At 53.1% G+C, this 24,409-nt stretch overlaps 1 protein-coding gene across 1 annotated transcript in view; it reads right to left on the bottom strand.

Annotated features, from left to right (window-relative positions):
* pcxb (pyruvate carboxylase b) overlaps positions 1–24,409 on the bottom strand; it is a 100,276-nt gene that overhangs the window by 4,652 nt on the left and 71,215 nt on the right. The window contains exons 13-24 of the mRNA XM_068308017.1: positions 17,337–17,481; positions 17,158–17,247; positions 15,094–15,315; positions 12,260–12,416; positions 10,601–10,841; positions 10,047–10,214; positions 9,897–9,978; positions 7,791–7,948; positions 7,606–7,692; positions 4,140–4,319; positions 2,675–2,849; positions 2,131–2,204 (exon numbers count right to left, since the gene is read on the bottom strand). Coding sequence (XP_068164118.1) covers positions 2,131–2,204; positions 2,675–2,849; positions 4,140–4,319; positions 7,606–7,692; positions 7,791–7,948; positions 9,897–9,978; positions 10,047–10,214; positions 10,601–10,841; positions 12,260–12,416; positions 15,094–15,315; positions 17,158–17,247; positions 17,337–17,481 — 1,779 coding nt within the window. The remainder of the gene's footprint in view (positions 1–2,130; positions 2,205–2,674; positions 2,850–4,139; positions 4,320–7,605; positions 7,693–7,790; positions 7,949–9,896; positions 9,979–10,046; positions 10,215–10,600; positions 10,842–12,259; positions 12,417–15,093; positions 15,316–17,157; positions 17,248–17,336; positions 17,482–24,409) is intronic.

Raw genomic sequence — 24,409 nt, 5'->3', positions numbered from 1 at the left:
ACTAGACAAGGACCTCAGATTCAGGTCCAAACACACACAAACAGGTTGGGGTGTAGCGGCGCCGCTAACGACGTGGGTTTACCTTGTGAGCTCTAACGCTGTCCTTCAGGAACCTCCTCTGAAAATCGTCCACTTTATATTTAAAATTATTTAACTAAAACACAAGTCACCAAATTGCTTTGGTGCCACAGAGCCCCCCCCCCCTGCCTGGGCCCCCCGGGCTCCAGTGCGCCGACTGTGATTCTACAAAGCAATCAGCATGACGGAATTACCACGCATGAGTACCATAATAAATGTTCTTCTCATTAGCACCTGATAATTACCATTCCTGACGGTCCCGAGTCGGGACGACAGTTTGGACCCCCCCCCTAAACCCCTCCCCACACACGTCTATGTTCCTGGTTCTTTGATTTGTCTCCCGGTTAACACGCATGTAACACACTATAAATATAAAACACCTCCAGTTCCTCTAGAGACCCTTCAACCAGATCAAGATCCAACTTCTGGTTCTTGGAATCTGATCCCGTTCCTCCAGTACCTGGTTTTTCTCCTTCAGGTCCACCAGAGGGCTTCTCTGGAGTCCCACCAGGTGACGCCTCTAGAAAGATCCAGAACTTCTTCTAGAACCAGGTTTTGGTGGACTCTGAGCTCTGCTTAGGTTCTTCATCTTCATCTTCCACACAGATAGAGATTCCTGATCCTTTGAGGAGCCATCTGACCCACGTCAGGCTGCAGGGTTCTAGTGGACCTCCACACCACCACGCTTCATGTAAGGAGGGGGTCCATCAGCATCAGCTTCCTCGTCCTCCAGGCCATCAGAGACAGGAACGAGCGACGGGGCGCGCCGTCTCCGGGTGACAGGTAGCTCCTCTTGACAGGTTTCACTCTCTTTCTGGCGCCGCCGCTAATCGGACCTGCTCTAGTGGGAGTACCCATCGCCATGACAACCGAGGGGGCAGTCGGTTTCCGTGGTATTGACTGGTGTCAAGCACAAATCTGAGGATCTGAACGTTGGTGAAATTGACAGATTGGAGATTAAAAGGCAGCAGCGAGGTGGAGTGGGGGAGGGGCAAGAGGGGGAGGGGTATCTGGATCGAAAGACGGGTCGGTCAGAACTCCTGCAGCTCTGATTGGACGGATGTCAAATCAATCCCAATGGCTGATCTGCAGCTTCTGGAGTATTGATCGGCTACTCAGACGTTCTAGGAGGGATACTGATCGACCCACGGATCAGGAACGTTTTTTTAAAAATTATTTTTATAATTTTTTTATTTAATTGTAATTAACTGTATTGATGCCCGTAGGGAACTTATTAGTCCACTCTAACACACTGGTTATTACATGCATGTATATCTATAATGTGTACAGGTCCGTAGTGCACACACACACACACACACACACACACACACACACACACAAGGGGCCTGTGGGCATGCAGGTGATGTGAAGTTGAGTGGCGGCTCCTTCGTGGTGCGCCCCATGAGCAACTTGGGGTCAAGGTTCATGGAGGAGGAGATCCTCACCTCCTGGAGGAGTCAGACCAGCGGTCCGTTTCCCAGCGCTCCCTCTGGAACGCCAGAGCGGATCGGAACCGCAGGCTGGGAACAAAAAACGACTTCAAATGCCTCTGATTGGCTCTCAGCTGTTGCGTTTTGAGTGTGTGTGTGTGTGTGTGTACTTCAAGCACACGCACACACAAACTTCCACGGTGCATCTGTCACACAGGACCAATGTGTGTGTCACACACTGGAGATACTACATCCTGTTTGATTCCAGCGTCAGGAACACGTTCAGCCGCTTCCTGTCGGGGGAATCATTCACCGGCTTTATGTTGCTAACGGTTGTGAAACGGACCCTCGGTGCGCTTCTCAAACGTCGCACGACAAAATTAATTTGTTATATGTGAGCGGGGGGCCGGTGGGACGACGAACGCCGCTCCCGCCGCTCTCCGGCTCCACAGGAAGCGGCATCACACCTCGGCCGTGAAGAAATCATCACCTGCTGATGTCGATCCTTCATGGAAGCGTTGTTAAGGCAACACGCTCGGCGGAGTGGCTCCTCATTATTACCCAGCATGCTCTAGTGCTAACTTTGAATGTCGACCATGTGTTTGTTTGCTGGGTTCCGTACCTCAAACTCCTCGGCGATCTTGGGTCCGTCCAGGAAGAGTCTGGTGCTGAGACAGTCCACCGGGCCGAAGTTAGCTGCAAGCAGACGAGCATCCGTCACCAGCAGGAAATACAACTCCAAGCCCCGCCTTCTGGTAGGCGGGCCTATCAGCTGGATCAATCACCTGATAACACCTAACACCTGATACCAGACATGGACCGGTTGGGTTGTCCCCCCAGCACTCCTCGCTCGCCCGACGGACTCGTGTCATGTAAATTCCGGTTCTGATTGGCGGTTGGTTCCACCCCCTCCACCCCCCCCCCCCACCTGATGTGAGGCGTGTGATTGTTTTCCAATATCTGAACTCCTGAAGTGTTGAACGCTGTAATTGGTTGAACTTTACGAGCGCTCCTCGTTCAAGGTTGGCTGCTAATTTCAAGCCTGAGTAATAAAACAAATGAGAACGGGACCGGAGATCGCGGCGGCGAACGTCTCCACGCCGCCGCCTCGATCCCGTTACACCCACAGAACCAAACGCCGACTCAACGCCGTCGCCTGAACTCACCCGTGAACTCCTTGAACTCCTGGAACACTTTTGGGTACATCGCCGCTGACATCACGTCTTCGGGGGTGATGTCGTCGCCATGCGCCGCCCGGAGCCCCTCCTCTAAGGCCTTGAAGTCCATGGGGGGCAAGGAGGCGCCGGGGCGGCCCTCGATCCGGGGGAGGGACTTCAGCACCTGGGAGGAAGGGTGAGGAAGACGACCCTTCAGAAACATCATGCTGCTAGAAAGCAGGAGGGAGACGTCGCTAACGTGCTAATATATGACCCCCCCCTCCTCACCCGGGTTCTCCATCACAGATGACTGGAGTCAAGAGGAAGTAGGGTAATTGTGTGAAGTCTGTGTGTGTGTGTGTGTGTGGGGGGGGGGGTATTACTAATGACCTGGCCTGTTATCTACCCCCACAGCCACACACAGGGGGCAATCGATCAAAGCCAATAATCATGTCAGCAGGAGAGATGATGTCACGACCCGAAATGCGGCGCCGGTTTTATCCCTGGGGGGTTAGGGTTGGGGTGGGGTGGATTAACTCAAATTATCATCAAGGTTGGCCCTGATGTCCTCTAATAACTCACCAGCCCCGCCTACTCTCCCTCTAATTGGCTCAGTCTGACACTCAAGCCCCGCCCAGACCAATCAGGTGCTCCACTGAACTTCCTGTGTTCAGCCTCAAACGTGGGATTAGTGAAGAGTCGTTTGTCGTAATCGGTCGACGTCAAACCCGCGTGTGTGTGTGTGTGTGTGTGTGTGTGTGTGTGTGTGTGTGTGTGTGTAAAGGAAAACCTCCTCCCACACTGGAAAAGCTGTTGTGCATTGTAATTCCCTCTACCATGGCCTTGTTCTCCCCCCCCCATCCAGCATGTGACAGATGACTTCACGCCTCCATTCCCACTTTAAATGCCCCCCCCCCCCCCCCTGCGTGCAGAAGGCTGCATGTGGGCCGGCATTCCGGGTGTGGATGGACGCAGGAGTGTGTGACTGAACGTCGGGATGAGCTCATTAAGCCACCAGAGCGCTATTAAAGAAACACGACCATCGGCTGCAGCTGGGGGGGGCGAGGGGGGGTCCCTTCCTCGCGGACGGAGACTATTTGGAAATGTTTGACTCATCTTAAACTTCCAGGCGATGTCGGAGCGCCGGAACTGAAAAATCACCTCGGAGGTCGAGTCAACAAATATTTAATCTGATTACCCCCCCGGGTGTGAGGAGACGGGGGGGGGGAAGGGCAGCGTGATAAAGACGACAGGGCGACAGGAGGTGAACGGAGTCGATGAGGGATGAACAGGTACGCAAATAAACGGATGAAACCTCAGAGTGCCTAAAAGTAACGACGCCGTCAAGGGAAAACAAACGATCCCAGATCCGACGCTCCCATGATGGGATTTCACGTTTTTATCCTCGTCCGGCTGATAAAACTTCACGTAATAACAATCGGATTATAACAACGGAGGGACAGAACTTGCGTACCTTAGATCTGAAGGGTTCGGGGAATCCTCCGTGCGGGATTCCGATGTATCCCTGCAGGAACTCCACCACGGAGAGAGGGAAGGACAGCTCGTCCGCCCGCTCCTCCACCTCCGCCCGGGTCAGGTTGTTCTGCACCATGAACTGGGCAAGATCGCCCACGATCTTGGAGGACGGGGTCACCTGTGGGAAGAGGAAGAAGGTTGGGTGTGTTTTCGTTTATTATTCCGCTCAGGAAAACTCCATGCGGGGTAATATTCCGGGTTCTCCAGGTGTGATGGAGCCATTAGTTTTCCTCCACCTTCCTCCCTCCGTGACGGACTCTCTGATTTAATGAAGATGCTGTCGAGGAAGACGAAGCACCGACTGACCCGCGGAGGAGGGGGGAGTGGGGGTGGGGTGTGTCGGAAGAAAAATGAAAAGATGTTTACTTCGCCTCTTTAATCATTGGGTTTGTCGGACTAAACTAAAGGTCTTATCTCTGGAAAACGTGGAAATGAAGCGGAGCCGGAGCGAGAGGCGCTCATTAGAAGCACATGGATTAATCCTTTCATTACTCCAGATAGCATTATGCTAATAGCGCTCCCTTTAGCCTAATGGTGATAAGTGGCCTTTTTTGTCATGCAAACAGGACGCTAACGCACCCGTCGATAGCGAACATTAGTCTTCTGCGGTAATGAATGCAGACACCATCCTTCCTGTTCGCGGCTGGTTTCACCCTGATGGAGCGCCGGCGGTCAAGCCATGTGACCCGCCCCGAAAGACGAACGACCCCGGAGGCGACGGGGCGTTTGTGTTCGCTTCTCAGGAACACTCTGGGGGAAGATTACGCCCCCCCGCAACCAGAGAACCCCGCCTCCGCAGGGAGAAGAGAGTCATTCGTCCAATCACGTGCCGGCGTTGAAGCGCTGCCCTGGGATCAGTGCCGGCCTCCAGGACCGCCGGGGTTCTGCTTTATTTTGGACCGGATCTCAACAGCAGGAGATGAGAACTTTCATTTACTCCACTGCTGGGCATCTTCCTACACTGTCAGTCATGTCGGCCTACACTTCCCATGATGCAACTCTGCAGAACCCTTTGTGACATTATATTTAGAGTTAAATCCTGCCTCGTTTATTTAGGAGATAAAACCTTCAGAGATATTCTGGCGTGGAGATCAAAACCGGCGGCGGCGGTTTCATCTGGATGAATATTTAATTATTCTCATCTTTTTTTTTTTGGAAGTCTTTGAAATACCGTGAGTGGGCGGTTCCAAAGTCACAAACACATTAGCGACGCGTGTCATTTTAAACGCCTTTTTTAAAAAAATATATCTTTAATCAAATCAGCACCAAACACAGGAAGTATGCGTCTGATTGGCTCCCCAACACAGGAAGTAACCACTTTTAGAGAATCGCCGTTCGCAGCGAAGTTTTAGATGAGAAAGGCCTGGAGAGGCCATTAGTGCCCCGCCCTCCCCCACCTCCACTCCGCCCCCTCCTCCCCCCTCTATTGTTTCCCCTTGGTCTCTGGGGAGTTTATTTCGTCTGTAAACTTGAGAATTGTTTCTCTGCTTCTGATCTGTCTTCCGGAGTCATCCTTCTTCTTCATCCCTCGTCCTCATCCGTCTCTAACTCGTTTAACCTCCACCTTCTGTCTCCACCCTCATGAATCATCCCCCTCTTTTCTCTCCTCTCAATTCCGTCTCTATGATCCGCGGCAGCGTCGGGACTCGCCCTTGTTATCAATCTCGTCGATCAATCGCACCTCGGACTTCCAGCCGGCGCCGCGGGACGAAACGTGACTTTTTGATTTGATGAGTTTGTTCCATCCGGAACACGACAGATATCATGAACCCAGAGCCACGCCCCAAGGGCCTGTGTGAAATAAACCCCGCCTCTCACCCAGCGGGGGAGGATAAACGTTTGATTTATTCGTCTTTAAAGTTCCTCTAATTCCAGGTGTTGGAAGCAGCGGTCACAGGAAATGGATGCGTTCTCCTTCCCGGAGCGCCGATCCTCTCATCAAACCTTCCCAAAATGTCAAGCGTCTCCTTTAGAGATAGCATCAGACGCTAACGCCTGTCTGTCACCTGACATTTTAGAAACGTCAAGACCGGGAGGAAGGGATTGGTTTTAGACAGGAAGTAACAGAGCGGATGAAGCAGCTGCTGGGTCTGAACCTGTTCATGTGACCCCTGACCCCACCTTCACCCGATCACCTGATCGCAGATGAATAATTCCCCCAGAAACTTGGCTCTCCTCCTGATGACACGATCATATCTTCATTATGTGGGCGCACTGACGTCACACTAATATCACGCTAATGTCATGCTAATATTTGCTAACATCACGCAAACGTCACATTTATGTCACACTAACATCACGCTAAGGTAATGCTAATGTCACACTAACATCACGCTAACGTCACGTTAACATCGTGCTAACATCACAATGCCATACTAATATCACGCTAATGTCACACTAACATCACTCTAACGTTACACTAATATCATGCTAATGTCACTCTAACATGACCCTAAGGTCACATTTATGTCATTTAATATCACGTTAATTTCACACTACCGTCATGCTAACATCACCCAAACATCACGCTAACGTCACACTCATATCACGCTACCATCACCCTAACATCACGTGAACGTCTCGCTACCGTAACTTTCATGTCACACTAATATCATGCTAATGTCACGCTAACGTCACACTAACATCGCGTTAACGTCACGCTTACATCATGCTAACATTATGCTAACATCATGCTAACCTTCTCCTGGGATATTTTTACACCCCCTCATTCCATCCTGAATTCCAGCCCAGCATTCTGAATGTTCGTCAGGGGATGAGTGTAGTCACGCTAAGCTAACATCGGTTAGCGTAGCGACGCGCGGCGCCTCAGAATGGAGCGGAGAGCGAGATGAGAGGAGTGGAGAGGGAGAACAGACACGGAGAGAATTTCAACAGGAGGAGAGGAGGAAGGAGGTCGAGTTTCTGCGAATCCCTGCGAGCTCGTCTGCGACGGGAGCGAAATGAGAAACGACGGCTCGGAAATGAACGAGCTGAAGCGGCGGCGATGAGAAACGTGAAGAAAATAAGCAGCCTGCAAACCAGACCGAAATAATTACGACGTGTTTGTGAAGCCGGCGAGCGAGGGATGAATCTATTACGGGGCTGTGATGGTAAATAATGAGGGAGAAAACAACAGAATTAATGAAAGGTAATGAAAAACAAAGAGGCAGGATGGAGGCGGAGTCAGGCCGAGGATGGGACCACTTCAGCGCCGCCGCCGCCGCGGCGATCGCTCCTTCAGAACACGATCCAACAGATCAAGTTAAAGCGCCGCTGATGGGGGTCGCATCCCCGTTTGGACCCGCCCACCCCGGCCCAGGATGCCTCTAATGAAGCCCATCTTATGCGGGGAACCTCTCAGCATGGGCGCCGCCTGGAAGGCCGCCGCCCACCGGCGCTCTCACCTTAATGAGGTCTCCCAGCAGCTTGTTGGCTTCTGTGTACGCCTTCTTCACTTCCTTGAACTTGTTCCCCAGTCCCATGCTGTGAGCCTGCAGAGAACACACACACACACACACACACTGGATGAAAACGCACGCCAAGCAGCGCTGACCCGCGCTGACGCGGCGCCTTTCCATCTGGGACTCACCTGGAAGTGCAGGTTGGTGTATTGTCCTCCGGGAATCTCGTTCTCGTAGACGTCGGCGTTCCCGGACTTCATGGTGGCAGTGCAGTCGAACGGTGCGTACAGACCTCGGGCCACCTCCCAGTACTCGCTGTAGTCGAACACCTTCTCCAGGGCGATGCCTGCGGGCGACAGAGCGGCGTCAAATCAAGAACATCACGCAACTTTGTCATTTTTTTTGCCCCCTTCAGACTCCAGCCGGCGTCAGACCACCTCTTTAAACCCCTCTGATGTCGTCTTAGCCCCCAAATATTATTCCGTAAGAATCCATCTGTTCAGAGGGACGTCCTCCTGTGCGACGAGACGCCGCGCCTCCAGAACGAATCCATCCGCTTTGATTGATGGCGTCGTTTGGCTGCCGATGAAGGACTGACATGTTTTAATGAGGTGAACTTAGATTTCTACTTCCACAACTGCTGAGTGACAAGCTGGAATTTCAAAGAGAACAAGCAGCAGAAAGCGTTTCTGAGGCTCCGGCGAGGAGGCGGGGCCTCCGTTCGCCCAGCCGCCAGCTGGAGCGGGCGGGTCAGAGATGACAGTAAATATTGAGCGCAGACCGAAACCACGAGGTTAAAGGGTCAGGCCGACATTTTGACATCTCTCCGGAAAGCTAAGCTAAAAGAGACGAGAAAAGCAGCAGGTAGCACCGGATGCTAACGAGAAGGAGGCAGGATCCTCTTCTTCATACCCACTTCAGCACGATGAGAGCAGAACTCATTAGCAGCACACACACACACACACACACACACACACACACACACACACACATATTTGATGAGTGTGATCCGAGAGATGCCGATGAAGCGGCGAGACGATCCAGGAGGGAACACTAAACGTAGACGGACAAAGACAGCGAGACAAGAGGGAGGCGGACGTCACGCTAACTGTGTCAGCGTTGCTAAATGTGCTAGCACTGCTAAGTGTGTTAGCCATTAGCGCAGTTTGGTTGGCGGTCACCTGACCGCCTCGGTGATAACCGCCCACCGATACCAGGATGTTGTCCCAGAGGCTCTGGTTCAGTTGAACAGAAGGGGATCGAGTTCGGGCCCCTGGGGGTCTCCTGTCTCTACCTATAAACCCAACGCTCCGTGTTGAAACCATTCCTGCTGCAGATCCCTCGTTCGTCATTCCGAGCACGTGGCGGCAGAAAGCTCCCGGGGCCACTTTCATCCGTGTTGTCGCCCGACTGGACGAGTGTCGTCGATACGCGTCGATTAAATCCACGGGCGCGTGCGTCCGCGGCCGATGGAGCAAACAAACCCACGGCTTAAAGACAAATGAATTCGCTCTCAACGTTCCGTCAAGACAAAGAGATACCGTGGGACAACGTGGAGAGGGGGGGGGGGGCAGGTCGCGGAGAGAGTGAGCGGAGCAGACATGTGGAGTTCTGTTAATTGCTTCGTCACCTAGGGAGGGGGGGGGGACGGGAACAAAGCAGGGGTGACGGAGGAGGCACGGGAGCGAGGGAGGGAGGAGAGATAGAGCGAAGTGATTACTGCTCTGGATGATGGGAGGAAGAGAGGGATGAACGGAGGTGTGGGGGGGGGGGATCCAGGATGGAGCCCCCCCCTCCTCCTCGATTACAGGCAGAGGGAGGATCCGGTGCAGAGAGATGAAGAGATGCGTCCGACTGCATGCGGATGAATAATGAATGTACGGGGGGGTCGACTCAGGACGGGGGTGCACCGGCGCGTGGGACGCGTCCCGTATTCCGACCGGTTCTAATTAAAATTCCAGGAACGAGCTGCACAAAAACACCTCGCCCTTGTCCCCCCCGCCCTCATTCAGAGTTCTGTGCGTTCTCTCGTCGGCATTCCGAGTCCGATGCGGACCGAACGGACGTTCCTTTGGCGGGGGTCATGACGCGGCTGGTGTGGCGTCCAGCTGTTTGCCTTAAAATAGAAGAAGGCAGCGGCTATTTGTTTACTTGTTTGTTTACTTGTTTGTTTGTTTACGTCTGGATTCACAGACTGTTTCTGTCTGAAGCCAAACGGTTTTCCCGCCCCTTTCCCAGAGAGACACGGACGCGTAACGACGTTTAGCGGCGTTCCGGCTCCCGACCCGACTCACCCGTGTCGAAGCGGGTCCCCTTGGTGCACGCCACCAGCGCCCCCATGCTGGGCTGCGACGTCATGCCGGCCATGGAGTCCACCTGCAAACGCAATCATAGCGCGTTAACGTTAGCGTTATTCGCCCGGCGGTCGATTCTGGGATACTCACAGCCACGTCCACCACGTCGGCGCCGGCTTCGGCGCAGGCCAGCATGGCGGCGACGCCGGCCCCCGCCGTGTCGTGGGTGTGGACGTGGATCGGCATTTCGGGGAAACGATCCCTCAGGGCGCCGACCAGAAGCTTGCTGGCCTCCGGCTTCAGGAGTCCGGCCATGTCCTGGAGGGAAAGAGGGACGGAAGGGAATGAACGGGAAAATCCAGGGCGTAGAACCAACAACCGCCAGAACGGAACCAGAACCAAAAGCCCCTCCGATGACGACCGACAACCGAGGGAAAAACCGCCAAATTGAAACAAATCTAGCGAAGGTGGAGAAATGAGGACTGGAAAATTGAAGCTATCTTCTCTGAGTGTTGGACACGGATGAGGACGTTTATTATTCCGGCTGAAGAAAAAAAAAAATTCCTTCACGCTCCATTAAAGAGGATCGTCGGAACGCCGCGATAAGACACGAGTACACAAACGATTCCGGCGGGAGACGGGAAGAAGAAAGGTTTCGCCTCGGCATCCCGTCACACGTTAGCACGCTAACGCTAACGCCTCACCTTGATGGACAGGATGTGGGTTCCGGCGCGGACCAGCTCGTCGGCCAGCTTCAGGTAGTACTCCAGGGAGTACTTCTGCTTCATGGGGTCGGACACGTCGCCGGTGTAGGAGATGGCGGCCTGCACCACGCCGCCGGCCGCCCCCGCCGCCTCCATCCCCAGAACCATGTTGGGGATGTAGTTCAGGGAGTCGAAGATGTGGAAGATGTCCATCCCGTTCTCCTTGGCAACCTCGCAGAACCTGAAGGGGAACCCGGGAACATGTGTGTGTGTGTGTGAGGAGACGTTCCCACGGGGATAACATCCCAGATAATACACCGCACCGCCTCATAAATAACACCCTACCTGCACAAACGTTCTCACTATTTCTGTGAGCGGCGGCGGCGGCGGACATTAACCCGGAGAACGTTCCTGGCCTCATTATCCGGGCTGCCGGCGCTAAACTCCCCCATTATTACCCCCCCACCACCCCGGATCTTCATCACTGGGGTGGCATTTTCAAGACGCCACACCCGGCGACCAGAGGCTTCCGGAGGAGGGGTCTATCTGGACCAGAGGGGCGTGGCTACTTTATGTCAAATTTTAAAAAATCAGGAAGTCGATGAAGATTTTGGTCGCTCGCTGTACCGAGTGGGGGGAGGTAGAGGTAGGGGGGGGCAGTAGATCTGAGTCGTTTATCATAATCACGGGTAACTTTTCAGCAGCACCCCCCCCAAAGAGGGGGGAGGGAGAGGAGAGGAGGGGCTTCATGAAGAGGAAGATGAGTCGAGAAACAATTTGGGAGTCGGAATGAGAGGAAGATAAATAATGAGTGGATGGGGGGGGGGGCAGCTGCATTAGTCATAAAGTCACTCTAGTTTATTTAAGATAAGAATTACACCGTGTGTGTGTGTGTGTGTGTGTGTGTGTGTGTGTGTGTGTGTGTGTGTGTGTGTGTGTGTGTGTGTGTGTGTGTGTGTGTGTGTGTGTGTGTGTGTGTGTGTGTGTGTGTGTGTGTGTGTCTTGATGACTCATCCACACTCGGGCAGCTTGTGAATCCATTTGTGAAACAGTTTGTATGCATATGTGTGTGTGTGTGTGTGTGTGTGTGTATTTTGGTGTTTGCGTGTGTAAATGAAAAGCACTTAGTGGGAGGAGCCAGGAACATCACATGACTGACTCGCGCTTGTTGGTGTGTGTGTGTGTGTGTGTATGTAATCATGAACAGGAAATAAAAACATGAATCCATGACTGTCATTAATCATGTTGACAGCAAGTAGGACACGAGTGTGTAGGTTTATATAGGTGTGTGTGTAGGTGTATATAGCTGTGTGTGTAGGTGTATATAGGTGTGTGTGTAGGAGTATATAGGTGTGTGTAGGTGTGTGTGTAGGTGTATATAGCTGTAGGTGTGTTTAGGTGTATATACTGTAGGTGTATGTAGGTGTATATAGATGTGTGTACTGGCTTTCAATCAAACGTTTCCATGACGACAGAGCCTACCACGCCTCACACAACATCCAGTAGGGCAGACGTCCACGGCAAAAACACAAATTTCATCAAACAATCAAGATGACATAATGTCAACACCATCAATGTCAGGGTGATGAAATGTGTGTGTGTGTGTGTGTGTGTGCGTGTGTGTGTGTGTGTGTGTGTGTGTGTGTGTGTGAGTCTCACTTGTACACGGTGTTGTCGGGGTAGTTGGTGTACCCCACGGCGTTGGCGCCCCTCAGCAGCATCTGGAAGGGAACGTTTGGGATCAAAGCTCTCAGCTCCTGGAGCCTCTTCCACGGACACTCAGACAGGAAACGCATGGCGACATCAAACGTAGCACCTGCGCGCGCACACACACACACACACACACACACACACACACACACGGAGGGAAAGCAGTTTATTTAAGCCGTCATCTCGAGTCTCATCAGTCATCCTGACTTTGATGTCAATTTTTGAGTCAGAAACTAATATTTCAAACATATCACAGTTACCACCGAGACACACACACACACACACACACACACACACACACACAGACACACACACACACTAATGGATGCTCAAAATCAAATATCTGATGATACTTGCACATTCGCTGTTCATTCCAACATTTCAATTCGTTCTGAAGTCACTTTGAAATCCAAGAAATGATTGGGGGTTGGGGTGTGGGTGTTGGGGGGTGGGGGGGGGGTAGATAACATCTCTCATTTTCCTTTCAGGGGGCAGCAGATTAGCGAGTCTCACACCCGTTTATGGTATCGGCCGAAAACACCGAAGCCTGCAGTGGAATTCTGCTGATCCAACACTGCAGTCATTAAATTCCGTTTTCGGAGCGCCGGTTCGTTTGGACACGGCCGGAATACGAAGAGCGAGCTCCTTCCCTACTGGGATGAACGCGGGAAAACTGCCCCCGACTCCTCCCCCTCCCTCCCTCCCTCCTTCGTCGAATTTGCCAGGAGCGAAAAACGACTCCCGGCTCTCGTATCTGACGTTCGACACGTTAGCGTAGCCGCGTTTTAGCGCCGGAGCGATGGGAAGCGCCGACTTCCTGCGGGATTTTGCATCATGATTTTGATAACGGGGAATGTCGGCTGACAGCTGGGCCCACATATCACGCCATTAGGCGCCGGCTTTGCTGAAGCTGCCACTTTTTTTTTTTTTGGAAAGACGTGCAGCCTCCAATCTGTCGCCACGACGACGAGCTGGAGTAATTAAAAGCGAGCGATGGAAACGAACCTGGAGCGTCGAGCCCCGGATCGTTTTCTCGATCGCGAGAAGCAATTACTGGTTTCGGGACTCCCGGAATCAGCGTGGGAATATCTGGAGGTCGTCTCCGCGGCGACGGAGGGAAGATAAACTATCTGTATAAATGATCAACACCTCCAGCGGCGGCCTCTGACCCACATAAATACACACGTCTCAGCGTTTATCCGCGTTTTTTTTCTGCATCGCTGTGCAATTATCACCCGGGTGCATATTTTCTGGATCAATTTTCCCGTCATCCGCGCTGCTTTATCGCCTCGGATCGGACGCGTTGCCGCGGCAACAAACGAGCGTTTCCCATCTGATAAACGGGACCGCCTCTGAAACAGACTCATTCCGTGACCCAGTTGGTATTCCAGGATCTTTCACGGAGCGGAGAGGAACGCTATATATCAGGAAGGATTTAATCCTCAAAGGGTTTTTTCACACACTTAATCTCCACCGTGATTCATTCCGCCTCGGAGCGGCTGAAACATCCCAGAATCCTGTGAGGTAGACGACCTCGAACCGGGAAGCCTCTCATTCCGGACGCGGGAGAACGGAATCTCCTCGGCGTCACGTCGGGGTTTAAGATCCGTTTCAAAGGTGAAACTACGAGCCGTCACCACGGAGATGACTTTTCAATTTGTTGGCGGCAGGGGCGTGGCTTCTGACTTCCAAGTTCTGGATTCCTGGAACAGTTCTGATCCAATCAGAGGCCAGCATCCCTTCAGATCTCCTCTCATCGGATCAGACCCACATCAAGGACGTTACCGAAGCGCCGCCGCGTGTTGAAACGGTTCTGTGTTTGAGTCTCTTTAGGAAACAGGAAGCGGCTAACAAATTAGCATCTTTCATGCTAAACCATAGAAGATATTGCTTCCTTTATCTGAGCGATCACCTCGGAGACGGTCGCACGACGCTCACGACGGGAGGCCGTCGACGGGGTTGATGTGGACGTGTGCCGACAGAAGGCGGATGCATTTTTTTAAACCTTCAAATAAAAAGACACCATCGTGCTAAAAGGCGTTTAGCCCCCCCTCCCCCCTCGCGGCGGCGCCTCCTCCGATCTGACGGTGGATAATGAGACTCGCTGGGACCAGAGACCTCGCTGGCGCCCGTCCAGCCGCCGCCGAAGCGCCGGATTGAGATCGCTCCAAGATTCCAGCCTGCCTCAAACGCGACTAGCTGACGCTAGTCCTTTCTTATAATTCCCCCTCGTCCAATCGGCTGCGAGCTCACCTGGTGGCAAGAGCAGGTGGTTAAATGAAGCGCTTCCAACTGGAGAGGATGGCTTTGAAAGTCTCTCCTGGGAGCGTGGGCGTTTTAAGTGTCACCAGTGTTCAAACAGGGAAAATTAATGCATTGGTCGCGTTTAGCGCGCGGCTATTGTTACCAGGAAGTATCGACAATTAGCCTTTTCAGCCGCCGTTTGAGTTTAAGGTGATTATGTGTGCAATTATATATTATACACAGAACAATCCGCTATTGTGGCGCCGCTGACGCCTCGACAAGCTTCAACAATGTGTGATTTTCTCGTCCGCCTTTTTTTCCATTAGCGGCGCATTCGTGCGTAAATTATACGTCAAGGTTTCAGGACACGTGCAATCATTTCATCGCCGCCGCCGCGAAAAAAGAAAAGGGAAGCGTATGCACTGCCGTCCGCGCACAAAGAGGTTAATTAATACGATAGCGATCGGGTGTGGTGGCAGGGGTGTGGCTTCGGTTTAGCGTCGAGCCAGGCTAGCCGGTTAGCGTGTGTAGGAACTCACCCCCCCAGTTCTCCAGGGCGAAGAGGTTACTGAAGTTGTGGCTGACGAAGGGCGAGATCTTCTTCAGGTCGTGGGTTCGCACCCGGGTGGCGAGCAGCGACTGGTGGGCGTCCCTGAAGGTGGTGTCCAGCAGAAGCAGACCCCGGTGGGCGCGCACCGCCTTGGCGAAGCCCTCGGGACCGTCGCGCAGCAACACATCACGGAAACCCACTGGGGGCTCACCTGGAAGAGGGACAGAAGGTATAAAGGTTCTATGACGGCTGCTAACAAGCTAACAAGTTGCCCCGCCCTCTGTCATCCAGTGGGCGGGGCAACCGCAAATCAACAGATCAGGAAATGAGTTCACCTGGAGAGCTGAGCATTGTGTGAAAATTAGCACGCTAACAGGTCCACGTTCATGTTTTGGACTGTTAGCATGCTAACACATGCTAATCGGCTAACAGAGTCATACAGTCTATGATGTCATCAACGTAGCCACCATGCTAGCAGCAAGGATGTTGAACCTGTTGAATGAAGCTCAGACCCCCCCCTCCTTCTTGCCCCTCCCCCTCTCCCCCACCTCCCAACCTTTTATTGTTGTACCTCATTCCAGAAAATAAATGATCTCAGCTATAATTGTCTCTGAGGCCAGCAAAACGAACCGTACACACACACACACACACACACACACACACACACACAGACACACACACCTCCACTAGATGAGCTCTGTGAAATCACTCTACCGTAACAAATAGATACCGACGCTTTGAACTTACCAGGATCTGTGTGTAATTCGTCCGGCTGGTGATACACACACACACACACACACACACACACACACACACACACACACACACACACACACACACACACACACACACACACACTACCCAAAGCTCACCTTCTGTTCCTCACACACCTTCTCATGTCTTTTGCCGTCACCTCGTCTCACCAGAAACAGGAAGTGAGGTCATTGATGTGTGTTTCAAACGAGCCGTGTGGTACGTGTGGTGTTGAGGCCCGCCAACACACACACACACACACACACACACACACACACACACACACACACACACACACAAACACACACTCGTCTGTTCGGTCGTTCATCAGACACCTTTCGCATCTCTGCAGCTAACGGCGAGCTAATCGCGGTGGCGGCGTTCTCCTGGTGAGTGCGTGCGGGTCGTCTGGAGGGCCGTGACCCGCCCCCGGCCTCACGCCTGAGACTCTTCCTGATGAGGAGCTTTTTAATTGGTCGATCCTGGTGGGAGCGTTAGTTAGCGCTTTAATGAAGTCAGTGCCCGGTGGGACCGGTCGCACGGCGCAGCAGAACATCATTGTTGTTTCTTCTCCTGCCTATCAGGAACAGGAGTGGAACCTGGAGGAGAAGCTCCTCCCATGTGGGCGGAGCAAACGTGAGCCAGCGAGGCTTCTAAGATCCACTTCCAGACAGGAAGTGGACTCCAGAAGCATTGCCTCCGCCCACAGGATCTGCTGGGGAGTGCCCACCTGCCCTTCCCCTCCCCTCCCCCCTCTAATACCCCCCACTGCTCCTGCCCCGCCCTCAGGCGGGTGTGATAATGCGTCCTAATCCCTCTCTTCTTTCAATCCCTCCGTCGAACGAGGGAACGGATTGAAGCTCGTTACAAATCTCATTATGCGGCTTTAGGTGTGCCTCGTCGCTGAACGCACCCCCATCCTCATCCTCGGGGGGGGCGGAGTCAGACCAGAGCAAACGCTGCAGACGAAGCCATCCTGTTGGGATCGATTAGTGATGCCTGATTGATTGTTACTTTAACATCAGCGTCGAATTCGTAGACAACCCCCCCCCCCCCAACACTCACACACAGATGAACTCACCACTCAGTGGAGCACTCTGAACCAGAACCCTTCTAACCCCCCCCCCCCCCCCTCCCCCGGGAGGCGGGTCTTCCCGCCCGCAGCCACCAGACTGTCCGACAGGCCATTTGTCATCCCTTTACCCACAATGCCCCATGGCTGTTAATATTTTTAGCATGGGTGCCCCCGCCCCCCCGCAGGAAACAAAGCCCCTCCCCTGAGCGGAGCGGGCAGACTCACCCATGGTGACGGGGGGGACGACCGGGTCCACCGAGGAGGGCTTGGCCTTAACCGGGATGGGCGTGGTCGGCCCGTTGACCATCACATGACCTGGGAAGCAGAAGACACATCAAACCAATGAGGGACCCGGTCCAGCGGGGGGGGGGGGGTATTATGGTCTGGCGGGGGCCCTCGCTCACCCAGGTAGTGCAGCAGCTTCTGGGCGCGGTTCTGCGTGGGCTTCAGGTTGAACAGCTCCTGGTTCTCGTCGATGAACTGGGTGTCGACGGTGGAGTGGAGGAACTGCTGATTGGACAGAACGTTCTGGAGGAACGGGATGTTGGTCTGGGGACGAGACAGGGGGGGGGTTGTTTGTTTTTAACCAACACAAGTTTGTTTACATCAAACCAACACACACCAACACACACCAGAGGGGAAGAGTCAACTGTTGAGAGTAATTACGCTAATTTTCCATTTTGTTGTTGTTTGTTTGTCTCAGAAGAATCATCTAACCAATTAACTCCCCGGAGTCAACAAAGAGACGACGACGACGAGAACGGCGGAGTTTGGTTCCCGACTCGGTTCTCCGTTCGTGATTCCACCATCGGAGAACCGCCGGAGCGGCAAACCAAAGGAGACGACGAGGTGGATGGAAAGAGGACGTGTTCATAAATTCACAGAGACGCTTTAGATCCGTTTATCGCGTGTCGCGATCCCTGAGGGATGATGGGAAAATGAAGGAATGTCGAAAGATTACTTTTCTTCTGAACGTCTTTCAGCGAACATCCCAAAATGTCAGCCTGGATTCAGGTGGCATTTAAAAGGGAGAACGCAGCCGACACACAGGGGTGAGGGGTGAGAACCAACAACCTCCTCCAGATCCAGACTCATATACAGGAAGTATAAAGACAGGAAGTGTCCTCGTGACGTCACACCAACGTTTATTTCTTGTTGGTTCTGCTAGCTTGGGAGTTTCAGTTTAGCGGTAATGTATTCAGTGTAGTCATGTGACCGAGGCAAGCGTCTCGACAAGCGTACCGTCCGACTCACGGACCGGTCAGATGGACACCGTCCTCTGGCTGATGGTACCAATGCTACAGACTGAAATGCAAGCTGGGAGACATGAAATGCGATCACAGTAATTTGCTGCGAAGCTATTGGGGTCAAGGAATGTACTGTAAACATCAGAGTAAACAAACAATAATGAAATCAACTTTTATCTACAGTCAAACTCATTAAAACACATTTCGAGAAGCTTTAAAGACGATCTGAGTCAGAACCCAGGATTTCATTACTGGCACAAGGACACCAAACGATGCTGCATCCTCAGCCTCCTGCAGCAGGTGTAGGTGTGTGTGTGTGTGTGTGTGTTGCGGGAGGGGGAGGGGGTGGCTCATGTAACTGAGCTGCGCTGCCAACCTCGGGCTACAAGCTGTGGACCAGAACAGAGAGGGATTCCTGCCAAACGCTCTAACGGCCACATTACTGCAGAACCTCTGGCGTCTCCCAGACACCTGACAACTATTTAACGTGTAGCGTGTGTGTGTGTGCCTGTGTGCGTGTGAGGCGTGTGCATGTAGCATGTAGCATCTGCTGCCGGCCTCCAGCAGAAGTCTTGATAATGAAAACTGGGAGTTGAGGATGAGGTAATGTTAGCGGGAGCTTGTTAGCTCGTTAGCTCTGAGTTAGTTTGGTGGAAAGCGTTGATTCGGGGAGGCTAATGCTAGCAGGCGCTAACAGGAAGGCTAACAGGAAGTATGAATTGGTTCCCTCCAATTGGAGGCCAATCGGCAAAACCGATACACCCCAACCTGGAAGGAACCAGACTGAGCCGGTTAGCGTTAGCATTAGCTATTAATGAAGTAGTAAATATAAGCCACCGTCTTGTTTACCTATTTGTTTATTTATTATCCTCATTCTATTTTTTCTGTTTACTGAAAACAAGGTTAAAAAATACTCTTTTGCATGTTTGACTTGGAGTTTTAATAAGTAGATAAAAACTAAACGTTTTCTTTTATCCCAAAGGTCTCAAAAAACAGGAAGTAAACAAATCGCACAACAAACAAAAGTTCTGATGTTTTGCAACTTTGGAACTCTTCTTCTGGTTTAACGAGTTTAAAGAGCAAACGCAAACGAAAAACAGAAATAAAATATGGCGGAGGGGGCGGAGCCAGGAGGACACGAACAACACAAGATGCTAACAGACGCCGTTAACCCATAACGGTTTGTCCTTTTCCTCTGGACGGATCAATGAGTGGAACGGAATGTCGGTCTGGAGATCAATGAGGTGGGGGACGGTCTCAGGTGGTTGGATGTGATTGGTGCAGACATGCTGCCACGCCCCCTCGACGAGCTGCGGTAAATGTTCATCAGTTTGTTCTAAACAGAACGAAAATCAATTTGATCTCCTGTTATTATTTATATCTGGAATCTGAAGGACACGCCCCCTCGTCCGGACACAAGCCCCGCCTCTGCCCAGCTCGCCGCCTGCAGACTGGCGCTGGCAGGTCATCTATCTTCCTCCGCCGCTCATCCTCCGTCTCCCTTTATCTCAATCTGTCCTGTCTGAAGCAGCGGTCCGGACACGCAAACAAGGACACACACACACACACACACACACACACACACACCTCTGGCTGTTACAACCTTATAGTGGCTTCAGAGGACCACGCATGAACCGACACGCGTCCGTGAAGAGGAACGACGTCGCCTCTTTGACTTCTTCTTCATTTAAGACCCTGACGACTTCACGGCAACCGTCGTCCAATCAGAAAGGAGCAGCCACCAAAAGGCTCCTGGATCGACCTGGAGTCTCCGATCCGGAGCCAAACGTTTCCCAGAATAACTCCCCACTTCGGTGTTTGTGTTAGACGGGAACGCGGCGTCTTCACCTCCTGGAGGCCTCCCGCCACCGGGGGGCGTGACTAATGCGTGACTCATCAGCTACTAACAAACGGGCGTGGAACCGGTGAACGGGGGCCCCTCAGCCTCTTTCAGGGACCATGAGACACAATCCTATTAAACAGAGAGCTACTTAGCTGTATTTTGGGACTCCTTAAGCAGCAGGTCCGTGACTCGCTAAATGATGTGCTCCAAACCCGCAGAGCGGCGCCGCGCAGCCTCCGAGCAGGGGGCGGGCTTTCGCGTTAATTATTCATACAGCTGATGGTCTCATCCGTCCAAACGTGACCCTGAAACACGGGATGATGGTCGCCGAGCAGCAGGAGCATCAGTCGAGCGTGACCGGGCTAATGATCGGCTCCTGACGGCGCGCCCCGCATCACTTCCTCAGCATGCGTTAGCTTTAGCGATGTTCCCGCGGCGTCGCCGTGCAGAAGGAAACGGTTCTCACCCTGTGGTGACAAAATAATCACCGAGTCTACAAGATGGAACAGGAAGTTCTGGCTAAAAGTGACGACGCAGGTGTGACATGAGCTTTTCCAGGTAATTCCCCCTCATCTGTCCGGCTAATGCCGCGGCGTTCGCTAAGGAAGTTGTGTGTGTTTAACTTTTACTGTGTCAGGATCAGCTGGGGGTTGGGTTCAGGTGAGTCAGGATTAGTTGAGGGTGGGTTCAGGTGAGTCAGGATTAGTTAGGGGTGGGTTCAGGTGAGTCAGGATCATTTTGGGTTGGGTTTTGGTGAGTCAGGATTAGTTAGGGGTGGGTTCAGGTGAGTCGGGATCAGTTGGGGTTGAGTTCAGGTGAGTCAGGATTAGTTAGGGGTGGGTTAAGGTCAGTCAGGATCAGGGGTTGGGTTCAGGTGAGTCAGGATCAGTTGAAGTTGGGTTCTGGTGAGTCAGGATCATTTGGGGGTGGGTTTTGGTGAGTCAGGATTAGTTGGGGGTGGGCTCTGGTGAGTCAGAATCAGTTGAGATTGGGTTCTGGTGAGTCAGGATCAGTTGAAGTTGGGTTCAGATGATTCTGGATCAGCTGGGGGTGGAACATTCACAATTAAACTCTTTTTCTGTAGCATCACGACGGCGTCGCCGGTCCATCACATGGACTTCCGTTTTGACGCTGGCGTCAGCAATGAAAAGGCGATTCATCTGCAAATCGGCTCAATTAAATCCCGACCAGTCGGCTTCGTCACCAGAATAGAAACTATGATCCGGCTCAGGAGGTATTTCAGGCTGACGTCCCTCCACGTCTCAGCTGGGGGCCTGTGAACCCATTATTACGGTGTCAGCGGTCAGAACGCCGCGTGACTAACAGCCGCCTTTTATTTACAGAAGGCGTGCTAACCGCCTGGACTTCCTGGGCGCGGAGCGTCGTGAATTATTCATCACATCAGCTCTCTAATGGAAACCTGAGGTTCTGTATTTAGATGACTTCCTGATTCCGTTTGATCAGAGCTCCCGCCGCACTGCGTGTTCTAAGCATGAGGCGCTGCAGCTAGCGCCTGGCTAACGCTACGTAAGCCACCATGGGGGGAATGGAGGGGAGGGTGGCGGCTAATTTTACACTGAGGTCCCCCGATACGCCTGAACTCAAATTTTATTAATGTTCTTAGTATCGCCTGTGAAAACACCCCGCTGGGTTGAGCGCCGTCTGCTGTTAGCCTGTGCCACCGCTAGCGCCGTCATTATTCCCATCCAAACAGAATCAATCCCACGATTTGAGGCGTGTTAATCAGTAAGGGATCGAATCCAGCAGTGAATGATGGGAGTTTAACGTCGCTTCTCGTCTGCGTGGGTTGGACCAGGCAGCAAATCAACTTTAACGCGTCAAACGGATGTTTTCCTCCCAATTTAAGAGCTTCTTAACTTATTTTCTCTCATTTGTTCGTCTGTCTTTGCCTTGAGAAAAAGGTTGTTAAACACAGGAAACTTTCCCGGTGAAATAAAACGGAATTGAAGGAGCAGAATTTAACTAGAGTCGGCTCCGAGGACGGGTCGGAAGCCAACGGCGGGAGCGCCGTTTCTGCAGCGGATCATCGATTTGGATCAATGACGTTTAATCGCCGAACAAATCTCGGCCTTGTCGAGCTCGCCGCTGCACAAAAGCGTTTGTGTATCCCTGAAGTTGCGTCCTTTGTGGTCGCGTCTCGTCAAGGTTTCCTCTGAAAGCCACGCAGACAAATGAGGCCGGCGTTACGCTCGTACCGTGGCGCCCGGGAAATCATTCCGAGGCGCTGGCGCTAATGCAGTGGGAATAAATAAAAGCACAGCGGCGCGCAAACGGTCTTGGCATAATTAGATGATTAGGGGGCGGGGTTGTGTGTGTGTGTGTGTGCGTGTGTGTGTGTGTGCGTGTGTGTGTCGTTATATCAAGACAAATACATGGAGAATTGGCCTTCGAGCTAGCGCGGCGCGGCATTTAGCCCTGACATAACGGTTGCTCAGAAGTGTCTCGCTAACCGTGGCGGCGGGTTTGTGACATCACGTCTCCTGGGCCGACACACGTCCCGTTCCACAGACGAGCTAACGCTAAGCTAAGTAATGAGATCTCCGGACTAGTCAGCTGATGGTGAGTTCACTCCCCTCGCAAGGTCACCCCCCCCCCCCTGGGCCAACCCCCCTCGGTTAGGCACCAGGAGCTTTGATTAATTGCTAATCAATGAGCCGTAGAACTCCTCGCTGTAACCGGGACACGATGGAACGATCCGGTCCTCGCTTCCACGGAGATCTCGCCACATGGGGTGTGACCGACCAGTGCGGTGGGAGGAGCATCTGACGCTCCGGGCGCCGCGGCGACAGGAAACACCTGTCTGGACGTCCCACAGGTGAACTGGTTCTACTGGTTCTCGATGATGCGTTCAGGAACCGACCCCCCCTGTTGTGACGCCGGGTGACCCTGAAGGTAACGCTGGGACTATTTTCAGCTGCGTAGGAACAACGAGAGCTGGGGAAGAAGTTCTGCTGGGATGGACGTCGCGTTCGGAACGACCGACTTCCCTCCTCTCTCCTGCAGGAGTCCTGCTTCCCTCTCCCTCCACCCTGCATTCCTCTCTCTCTCTCTCTCTCTCCCCCCCTCCCTCTCTATCTCCCCCCCTCTCTCAGTCTGATGCGTGATGCTGCCACAGATAGACCGGAGCGCTCTCTCCTCCGCAGCTCGCCGGGAATCTCTCCCAGGAATCACTCGCAACCAGTGGATAAAAACGCTGGAGAAAGGGAAGAGAGGAGCGGGTGAGTGGAAGGAATAAAGAGGTGAGAAACAGGAGGAACCCCCCCCCCGCCCCCCGAAGAGGGGAGGACGAGCGGCGGACGCATCCCGTTCCTCCGTCCCTCCGTTCGGTACCTGTTCTCCGGGATTAACGCGACTTAAAATTCAATCAGCCTCCAGCCTGACGGAAGAACGACGGAGGAAGGCAGACGGAGCGCTGCAGCTGTCGAGAACGAGTCGGGGAGGGGGGGGGGGAAGGGGAGGGGGACGAGTGGAGTGGTAGGGGGGTGAGGGGGAGAGAGAAGGGGGAGACAGTCAGCGACAGAGAGGAGAGAGAGATGGGTCTTTTTCCGCGGAGCTGAGACGGAGCGCGAGCAGCGGAGACGGAGGGATGTGACGGAGAGATCGGCAAATCCAGGTTGGTGTTCCAGGTTTTCATCTTGGGGGGGGGGGGGGGGAGAAAAGATTCAAAGTGGATGTTTTGAGCTTTGGAAGTAGAAAAGTGAAGGAGGGGGGACGTTAAAGAAAGGATTAAAAATAAGACAACGTCTCCTCAAGGTGTCGGCTTCAGGAGTTTGACGGACAGAGGGAGGCTGGGGGAGGCTGGGGGGAGGGACGAAGGGGGAGGAGGTGGGGGGGGGACTTCTGAACTATCTGACATTCATGGAGACGATCAATAGCACAGTTGTTTCAGGAGGATCAGAGAGAGAGAAGAGAGAAGGGGGGGGGGTTGAAGCGATGGAGATGTGCAGAGGCTGCGTTTGCTGCACGAGTATCACTGCAGGACTACTTAGTGTGTGTGTGTGTGTGTGTGTGTGTGTGTGTGTGTGTGTGTGTGTGAACCACTGTTCAGAGGGTCTCAGATGCATTGATTGTTTCTGACAGACTGGTAATAAAATGGGGGGGCTGGGGGGCAGAAAGTGAAAGACTTCCATCCGACGGGTTTCTCTCTCTCTCAGGTTCCCCCCCCACCCCCCCCCAAGGTCACCAATGAGCATCGACTCGGGATCGGGAACGCCGAGCGGCGAGTAGCGGGGGGCTGGCGACGCCCCGGAAAACGCCGAGTCGTCAAGGATGAGAGGAAGAGATGGAGGACCCGGATTGGTCGGAGACAGAACGGACCCCCCCCAGGATTCCTCTCCTTCCACCTGAACGGGATTAAATCCGAGGC

Source organism: Antennarius striatus, chromosome 23 (assembly GCF_040054535.1).
Source record: "Antennarius striatus isolate MH-2024 chromosome 23, ASM4005453v1, whole genome shotgun sequence".
NCBI lineage: Eukaryota > Metazoa > Chordata > Actinopteri > Lophiiformes > Antennariidae > Antennarius > Antennarius striatus.
This window is presented reverse-complemented; position numbering and strand designations above follow the sequence as displayed.